This window comes from Daucus carota, chromosome 5, assembly GCF_001625215.2.
Source record: "Daucus carota subsp. sativus chromosome 5, DH1 v3.0, whole genome shotgun sequence".
Classification (NCBI taxonomy): domain Eukaryota; kingdom Viridiplantae; phylum Streptophyta; class Magnoliopsida; order Apiales; family Apiaceae; genus Daucus; species Daucus carota.
In genome coordinates, this window is record NC_030385.2 from 45,619,148 (window position 1) to 45,629,107 (window position 9,960).

General features: G+C 36.7%; 2 protein-coding genes across 2 annotated transcripts; one reads left to right on the forward strand and one right to left on the reverse strand.

Moving 5' to 3' along the window:
- The first annotated feature begins 814 nt into the window (after positions 1–814).
- On the forward strand, positions 815–5,031 carry LOC108223503 (sodium/calcium exchanger NCL). Its single transcript, XM_017397803.2, has 7 exons — positions 815–1,234; positions 1,847–2,032; positions 2,651–2,832; positions 3,317–3,462; positions 3,560–3,842; positions 3,928–4,230; positions 4,591–5,031. The coding sequence occupies exons 1-7, from the start codon at positions 862–864 to the stop codon at positions 4,837–4,839; spliced, it is 1,722 nt and encodes a 573-aa protein (XP_017253292.1). The 5' UTR covers positions 815–861; the 3' UTR covers positions 4,840–5,031.
- Positions 5,032–5,582: 551 nt separating this feature from the next.
- Positions 5,583–8,522, reverse strand: LOC108223504 (uncharacterized). Its single transcript, XM_017397804.2, has 6 exons — positions 8,379–8,522; positions 7,014–7,662; positions 6,796–6,912; positions 6,473–6,642; positions 6,207–6,384; positions 5,583–6,027 (listed from the first exon to the last, which is right to left on the reverse strand). The coding sequence occupies exons 1-6, from the start codon at positions 8,492–8,494 to the stop codon at positions 5,869–5,871; spliced, it is 1,389 nt and encodes a 462-aa protein (XP_017253293.2). The 5' UTR covers positions 8,495–8,522; the 3' UTR covers positions 5,583–5,868.
- Between the last annotated feature and the right edge of the window lie 1,438 nt (positions 8,523–9,960).

A 9,960-nucleotide genomic window follows, 5' to 3' on the forward strand; every position in this document is an offset into this window, starting at 1 on the left:
AAATAAAAATAAGAAAAGCGCACACCGCCAAACGTCAAGTTGATAAAGGCTAAAGCTTGTTTCTTTGTTTTATAGTACTCCCCTCGGTTATATACATTTGGGGACGGAGACGCGATACGGACTTTAGTTTTATAATTTATTTGGGTTTGTCTAGTGTGTCCATGGGCACATGCTAAGCACTAAAATCCATGAATTTGGAGGGTTTTAATTGGTGTGGTTGTTGTAAATGCAGGGGGGTCCACCATTATTAGAGAGGGTAAGACAATCAAAACCCTCCAAATTCATGGATTTTAGTGCTTAGTATGTGCCCATGGGCACACACTAGAAAAACCGAACTTATTTTTAAGATTTTTCTTTTCTGTATAAAAGTTTGAATGTTATATTTTTATTCAGAAAAATAAAATTTTAAAAATAAGTTATAGAATTATGTTTTATAAGAGTATTGAAGTGCGTGTTGAGCAGTGAAAAAGAAATGTATAGAATTAAATGGGACAGAAGGAGTATATATTTAGTGAAAGGCAAGTTAATATTGTTTTCCTAATCCGCCCTTTCAAAAAATAGAAATTAATTTAAAAATAATAATAATTCTAATAATTTTCGTACAATATTCATTAGAACAGATCTAATTTTAATTATGTTAAAAATATTTCTTTAAAAATATCCAATTAGTTCCTAAACTCTCATGATTTTTAGTTCTTAAAAATATTTTATAAAAATTTTAATTATATTTCGAGATTAAAATTTTTGATATATAAAAATATCTTTAATAAATAAAATTTGAATTAATAGTTCAGCTGATTAGTTCCATTACGAAACCCTATATACACTGTACTTCCCTTGGGATTGAGTTTAACTAAAACCATGGCTGACAAACAATCACTTACACTCGCTTTCTCTCTCATCCTCCTCCTCTCTCTCTCCTCCGCCCGTCTCCTCCCCAACACCACCGCCGTCGATCTCATCTCCGACGGCTCCACCCAATCTCAGCCGTTGCTCAGGCTCTACGCCACCTCAGAGGCGAAAGAGTGCGAGGAAACCTACGGCTTCTTGCCCTGCACGACCACAGTGTTGGGGAACTTGTTTCTGATACTAGGCTATGGATATCTCATGTTTCTTGCAGCTACTTATCTTTCGGCGGGGAGTGAGTTGCTGTTGGAGATTCTTGGGCCGGGGATTGTTGGGGGGCTGTTTTTGCCTGTTCTTGGCGCTCTTCCTGATGCCATGCTCATTCTTGGTACCCCATCTACTCCCATTCTTCGATTATAATATTTCCTCCGTTTCAAAATACATGTTCACTTTTCCGTCCCGAAATAATTTTATGTTGGTGTACATTGACCGTAAAGTTTCATAAATAATTTTTTAACAAGAAATTGGAAAAATATTTTTTAGTCATGGGGGTGATACCGAAAATATGGAAAAAATATTTACGACAAGAAATTTAAGAAAAAAATATATTGTAGAGTCGTGCTGAAAATAATACTCAAAGTGTTGCAGGCTTAGAGTTTAGTTTAGTAGTTATTATGGTTATGAATGTGAGATTCATGTTGGCTAAAGATTTGTTTGGTTAATTTATTCTAGTTATTTAGTTAAAAATGGATTTGGTTTAGGTGAATGAGAGACTTGGTTTTGTATATTGTTAGTGTGTTGCCAAATGGAGCAGGTAAGCACACAACATTTTATGGAGGTTGTAATTATTATATTCTTTATATTTTACGTTTTTTTGTCCAATTTGCTGATTAATTAGTATTAAGTGTTAAGTATTAACTAGTTGAGTTGTTGTTAAAATAAACAAATAGGATTTTTTAACCTTGGTTTGTTTTAAAGGTTTGATATGTTGGCTTTTCAGTCTCTGGGATATCTGGGACTGTAGAAACTGCTCAAGTTCAGGTTTCGGTGGGAATGGGGTTGCTAGCTGGATCCACGGTGATGCTTCTTACAGTAATATGGGGAACCTGTGTTGTTGTTGGCAAGTGTGACATAGAAGACTCTGTTGCCATTGATGGGAAGGATACTAGAGGACTTAGCTTAACAGGTTTGCCCTTGTATCATGCTACGTATTGCTGGATTAGTAATATGAAAGTTATTGACATGACAGCTATTTTCTTTATTCAACTTCCGAATGCTTTACTGCTAGTAGGTGATGAGAATAGTGACATATCATTAATATGCACTTGACATGCTAGCTAGAATATGTTTTTAGAGCAATGACTTATGGCAACGGGCGTTTACTAATATAACTCAGCTACACAATTTGAAAGAGATGTCATTCTTGTCATATTTACCAAAGAAAATATAGTAAAACTTGTATTTCAAAAAATTACAACTATTGCATGATTTTCGTATTGCATTAGTATCTACCTGAAAATATTCAGATTTTAGAGTTTATCACATCCATAGTTAAGTTCAATATAATTACTATGAGTGATGCATTAATCATTCAGAAAACCACTGCCTGGAATCGTAAACAGAGTATTGGTTTCTTATGTTAAGTTTTTTTTTTTTTTTATCTTTTTGTCTTCTTAAGAGTCAGCATTATGCAGACCTCTTTGGCTATTGGATTATATTGATTGGCATTCTGTTTTCTTTTGTCATGAATAAGATATTTTAGCAGTTTAACAGGGTGGCTAAAAAAATTTCTCCATTATTGCAGGTTCTGGTGTTACTGCTGATATCTGGACAAGCTATGCTGCAATGATAATGGCTGTATCTATACTACCCTTTTTAGTCGTACAACTTCCTCAAGTGTTGCATTCAACTTCTGGTAGACATTTGGCAGTGTTGATTGCACTTGTTATCTCGGTGTCGCTACTGATCTCGTATTGCCTATATCAGGTAATATATTCATGTATGTACATCAATTAGAACTGAATTTTGTAACTTTATGGGTGGAGGATACTGCAATATTAAGTAATAAATTCCTGTTAGTTTTGTTTTCATTTTTTCCCTTTAAATTGTATCAGGTATTGTAGAAATATGCCGTGAAAATAAAACTGTAAAGCAACAGAACAGATACATAAACTAGTTAGTTAAAATATGTGTCTATTAATTGCCAGTATATTTGTATTATTTTCAGCTATGACTGCTTCCACTTTGAATAAACTGCATCATTCAATTGTCTCTATCAAAGGAAAAAACTTTGCATACTAAGTTCTCATGAAATTGTCACTCTGAACATAAGATTTTTGTTTTAAGAAAAAACACATGTGCATCCGAGTTGTTCACTACAGTATGGTTAGCATCAGTAACTAGTAACTACAATTTTCATCTGTTCAAGATCCTCTTTGTTTTTTACTTTAATCTGTAATGTTTCATGCAGGTTTTTCAGCCTTGGATCCAGCGAAGAAGGATCGACTACGCAAAACATAAACATGTAATATCTGGAGTTCTGAAACATCTAAAAATGCGTGCACTGGGAAGGCTACTAAATGAACGAGGAGAACCCAATAGAGAAGTAATAGAAAAGTTAGTTTATTTACCTTTTGCTCTTTCTATGAAACTTCCCTATTTACAGGTAGTTAATCCCCGCCATGTGTTTACTGACTCATGGATTCTATGACAGACTTTTCATGGCAATAGATACGGATCATGATAATTTTCTTTCAGCTTCTGAATTGAGAGCTCTGATTCTTGGTATCCGCTTTGATGAGATAAATTTGAATGAAGATGACGCGTCAGCAAAATTATTGAAAGATTTTGACTCAACTTTAGATGAAAAGATTGACCTGGACGAATTCATCTGTGGAATTAAAAATTGGCTTGATGAGGCAATGGGCTTAAGGGATTCTTCTCCTCAGGACACTGCTGGTGGTGAAACAATTAAGCACCTTACTCGCTATCATGAGGTACATGGCATTGTGTCGTCATTTTTGTAATATTTCTAATCAGTATGTGTTACTCAGATTTTCATGTCTTTGATTGCATTGACAGCAAACGAAAAGAGAGCATTTTCTTCTAGGGGATCAAAGTGATGAGGTTGTTGAGGGTGTAGAAAACCCCCAGTGGACGACCATAAAAGCTGTACTACTGTTGTTACTGGGAGCTGTTATCGCAGCTGCATTTGCTGATCCTCTAGTAGATGCTGTTGATAATTTCTCTAGTGCTACAAGCATCCCTTCTTTCTTCATATCATTTATAGCTCTTCCTTTTGCAACCAACTCCAGTGAGGCAGTGTCAGCTATAATCTTTGCTAGCCGAAAGAAGTTGCGTTCTGCATCTTTGACATTTTCAGAGGTTCGTTTCATTGTCCAGTTCCTAGCATAAATTTTTTATTATTGGCAGCTTGCTACGTTATATGCCCACTCTTTGTGGCTAGATACTGTTGACCTTTAGCTGTGCTGTGGTAATTTAAGATAAAAGCTTGCTTATCTAATAAATATATGCAGGATTAATTAATGTATTTTTGCCTATAGCTTCAACTAAATAGTATGCCATCGAATGCATAGTATTCTATGAATGTCTGGATGCAACATGAAAGATCTAGACAAATTATAGTTCAGATGTTATTGCATAGGTCAAGTGCAGAATTTTGATGACGGGGAATGCTATTGTTTCATTAGCGCTAACCACAATATCCCCTCTTTTTTGATGCAGTTGTATGGAGCCGTAACTATGAATAATATACTCTGTCTGTCGGTTTTCTTGGCCCTTGTTTATGTTAGAGGGCTGGTATGGGACTTCTCCTCAGAAGTGCTGGTAATTCTTATTGTCTGCATTGTGATGGGCGCACTTGGTAGCGTCCGCACCACCTTCCCTCTATGGACAAGTTCGATTGCCTTCCTGCTTTACCCATTCTCTCTGGCACTTGTTTATGTTCTTGACTATATGTTCGGTTGGTCATAACTATCTACATCGCGGTGCTACTCTGTTTTGCATATTGTATGTGTGTTTTCGGTGGCAGTAGTCACGATAGTGACCAAGAAAAAACAGCCAGGTTGTGTAACGGCAAATTTTGTAGATACAAGAGAGCCATGGCATCTGTGTTCAAACTTCTGTTACTGTCATTATGTTAATAAACACGTCTTTATCAAGCTATCCATTTAGTACTGCATAATTCTCTGTACTTGAAATCTTCCAAATGAGTCTAGCATACAAAGTACGTTTGCTTATAGGGCATGGTTGTCACCTATATTACCCCAGCTCTTCAATTTGCCTCAAGAACCCGTGATACTCGACACTGGGACATGAGTATAGACACTCCGACACTTATTTTAGGTCAAAAATATGTAAAATTTTCTGAATATTACCGAGTCTGACATTCGGACGTATTCATGTGGGACACTGTTATCCGAGTCCGGAGTTCTGAAGGAGTATTGTCATCTATATTCCTCCTGGCTAATAATTATTCAGTTGAGCCCATGACCCATGTGATGTTTACACTTTAGCTATGCATTCTGTGAAGATACAATCTAGAAGATAAGCTCAGATCTCCCCATGTCCACAGGTATGGACCATGAATCGACAGCCTATAATGAAGCTCAGCTTTCCTGACTCAATAATACAAAAGACAAGACAAAATCAGTAATGCCACCGTATGGCTTATACGGTGGCGGAGCTACACAGGGGTCAGCAGGGACTAAAATCTGTGGTGAACGGAAAAAATTAAAACTAATTAATTTTTATGACTTCATAGATTAGAACAACACAACATTTGCTTCATCACTTTTATAAAACCCGGAAATTTCTTCTAAATCTTGAGATCTCCGCTCCCTAATCTGGGTAATCTCATATGACAGATGTTTAGGGTTGCTTAAAACTCAACCTTACAAGACATTCATCACCATACAGAAGTTACATGTGAAAATTACTATCGAAAATCGTCGATTTTCTCCTAAGAGAGAATGTCTGAGCTGGTCTGGGGAAAGACTGGCCTTATAACTTCAAACTCAGATCAACATTTTCTACGGCATCATTGCTGTTGCTTATAGTGACTGTTGATCGACCATTTTGCGCTGATGGCAAGAAGCTGAAGAATGGCTGCTCGACTGATCGGATTAGTCCTGGCAAGCGAACTAGATCATCTGGTGCTCCCTGAAATTTTCATACAGTAAATACGTTAGAACACAATATGATCCCGATAAGCCCTCCTCCTAACACACTGAGGTTTTAGGAGAATTGGTCACTCAACAATATGACTACTTATCCGGGATGCAATAAAATGTGAAACTTGTTTTCTAATGTAGGGACGGAGATGAGAGCATGAGGTCTACCTGATAAGGTAAGGCATCGAAGTCAGGAAGCTCGGGAATGCAAGTGTCTAGATAGGGTGCAGTTTCCTTTGGTATTGGAGGCGCCAGCGTGAGGAAGTGTTTATTAAAGCCTCCGTTTTCTTTGACAAGATTCTTCTTGTTGTGCTCAGACATTCCACCTGAACCCGAAGGCCCTTCTCTGAGAAGCAGTGCACGCGAACAATTATGTTAGAAAACAACTGCAGTGTATATCTAATGTGGGATCTAGAATTGAAAGTTAAGCTCACATCAGGAGTGGATTGGCTGGTACAAAATCAAATGTACCGTCATTGCTGAATGATGCTGATTCATCTGTTCGCGGGATATGGGATGCATATGTGGGAGGAAATTTGCAGCTGAAAGAGGGGACTGGTGCATCGTCTACTGAGAAGGGATACGATCTCTTTAGTCCAGCCATCTGTGTATCATCATGAGAAATTCACCGTGAATGAACAAGGTATGCTTCTTGAAACTCAACTATTAAGCGGAAAATTGAATGTATGAAGTGTAAAAATCTTTTGATACTACCCTCAGAACTTCTTTATAGTATGTACTGGAATCAGAAGCTTACTCTTTCTTCTGCTGGCCACAAAGGCATAGATTTGTTGCCACGATATCTTTGGTTTGAAGGGGGCTCTGTCTGGAAATTCATAACAGACGATGATGAAGTCCCTATCGAAACATTCACCTGCAATTCACACATTGTCAACATTAGTCACGGCAAAAGGATCTAAAGTCCTGCAAATACTTACTGTGAAATAATCAGGGAACAAAATTGACATGGCTGACCATGGAGGAAGGACAAGCTTCCTGAAATGAGTGTGATCTTGGCATAACACCGGGCAAAGGCCACATCAGGCTTTTGGTTTCAGAAAGCAAATTTACACTTGAACGCGATGCACTGGATCCCTGATGATCCAGCTTGTAACTGATATCGCCTTCAAGATTATATTCATCATTCCATAACTTAGACCAGCTACCACGCCCTGCGCCTGTAATGTCTTGCCACGCCATGTCACATTCACTACCACCATTGTTTGACACAGAATTGGACCGAACAATCTCATTCCTATTCGGGATTATGGGTGGCAGTCTGTTTATTTTGTTAGCAGAAGGGTGATCAATTGGAGAGGTGGATGTTAAATACGAAGAAACATCAGGCCTAAAACTCGAACTCTGAGAAGCCAAGCAAGAAGAGGAGTTACTCGGGGACACAATTGCACTTGGCACTTGAAAAACCGCATCTCTTTTCTGCTGCTCTTCCAATCTGATCTTCTCAAGCTGCGCGACACCAAGTCCTCTCTGAGGTACTTTCTTTTGCTTCAGTTTTTTCGAAGATCGAGCAACAATACCACCAGTACAGCCACCACTACTACTGTTACTGTACTTCTGGTTTTGTTCTTGTTGAGCCATTCTTGATAACAGCCATATATGTAAACTATACACAAATGAAAGCAAATTGTTTAAAACATAGCAAGGATGTTACCAATTCCATGATCCATCTCCTACTGATCACTGATTAAAAGGGTGTGAGAAAACCATATCTAATACTAATATAATGAATGTGGAAACAAGAATAGCCTATAAATAAGCCCATAATTCAGCAAAGGTTGTGAAACAGAGTTTCTGATAATTTGGGATTCTTCTTAAGCAGTTGGTTAAAGCTGTCTGAGAGAGAGAGAGGGAGAGGGAGAGAGATGAGATCACTAAATACATGGAGTAAACAAAACCATTTCAAAATTCGAAAAATAGAACCATGCAAATCTAACTCAAATAAACAGCAACTGCTTCAATGCCTATTTTTTCTCTACCTAGTTTATCTCCCAAATCCTAGCTCCACTCCTTTCCTTCCTAGACCGACTCTCTAGATTTATAATACTTCCATCTCTCTCTCTCTCTCCCTCTCTCTCTCTCTCTCTCTCTCTCTCTCTCTCTCTCTCCCTCTCTCTCTCCCTCTCTCCCTCCCTCTCTCTCTCTCTGTCAATCTCTCTCTCTCGATTTATAAACAGGAAAGATACATTATGGCTTATGCATTTGTGTGGCATCCCAAGCAAGACCCAAATATACTATGATTTTACAAAATCAACTCACCCTTCCAAAATTAGTTAAATGCCAGCAAATCCAAACTTATATTACCTCAATCTGTTTTTTTACCTTTTAGGGTATGCATAATTCTTGCCTTTGCAATTCTTCTTGGACCACAACCCCTTGTCATCTGATTCATATTGCACTACATATATATCTTTTGTCTCTTCTCTTGGGAGTCTCATATATTAAAGTGACCTACCTAGTAGTTTTTTATTTTTCACTGATATATCATAAACAAGATGATTTGAATTACAACGGTCAAGAGATCTTCCACCAACTGCTGAATATATGTTGTTGGGCCACAAATGGAAAATATACAAATCAAGAAACAAGATTCAACCCCATCATAAAGTTCAGTTGCATGTAATGCAGAACCTAATGAATTTATCTATTTTTTTGAAAAATCTGGTGATGGGCATTCGATATCATCGTTTCGATACTACCCAGGAAATTTAAATACTAGCAGATCATACGCCACCGTATCTCCAATTTCCAACCATCAAGCTTAACTAGGATTTTAATGGAATGTATCTGATTTTATTTGGATGCTAGATAAAATATCATGAAATGTCGGAAAGTTGATATAAGGTCTTTGGAATTTAAGCACAATACTTCAAAATCGGATGAATATTGGTGGAAATTCAAAAAACTAAAAATATAATAAATTCAGCAAAATCCATCGATCTATGAAGTCCAAAATTTTTTTATCAACATTTGAATATTATCGGATTTTAAATAATTTTAATTGAATACCATCAGAGTTTTAAGAATATATAAAATCCTGATTACCACGAGATTTTGTGGTATAACTTAAAATCCAATTTGAAAACCCAAAATTCTCGTACATTTTCTAAAATCCGAGTTGAATACACTCATATTTCGTATGAAAAAAATCCAATAAAATCCTAATATAAAGTTTGGAATGCCAGGCAATAATCCTTAAATAAAGTTTGTTATAAAATAAGGTGTCTCTTATGTCTAAAATACCAACTAGATTTCCCCAAAAGGAGAAAGATTGATATAGGCACTTGTGTATTAATACAGAAGCAATAGATCCTCTTATGAGCACAGCAGATTGAGTTTTCGAGTTATTGAGGACTTGAAGATGACAGAAAGAAACATCAAATCTTTAAGCATTATACTGTGCACATGGATGATGGATATGCCTTTCTCAATGACCCCGCTATAGCTGTCCACAATTAGAGATACAAAAAACTTCTCGAATCTGAAATTCAGTTAATTAAGATGGTATCGGCCTTAGTTGCGGGGAGGGCTCTCGAGTTTGAATCCTCCCACATCTACAGCCTTCACGGCGGGAAGGGATCTCTTGAAACATTTCTCTAACATTTTAGCACTCCATCCCATTTAATTGAATAAATTTGTGACGGAGGATTCAATAAGTATTCTAAAATTCTTATAAAATATGGCTTCATAAATTATTTTAATTTTTTTTCTTGTGAATAAATATTTAATGTTTAGAAATAAAAATTTTAACAAATAAATTATAAAATTATACTTTATAAAAACCTTAAATATGTGTCTAAGTAAAGAAAAAAACTGAATCGGGTGTGGGACGAAGGGAGTAAGATTTTAGATGGATATGCTAAATTTTTAATTAACATTAAGAAGTTCCTCCAACACAACCAGG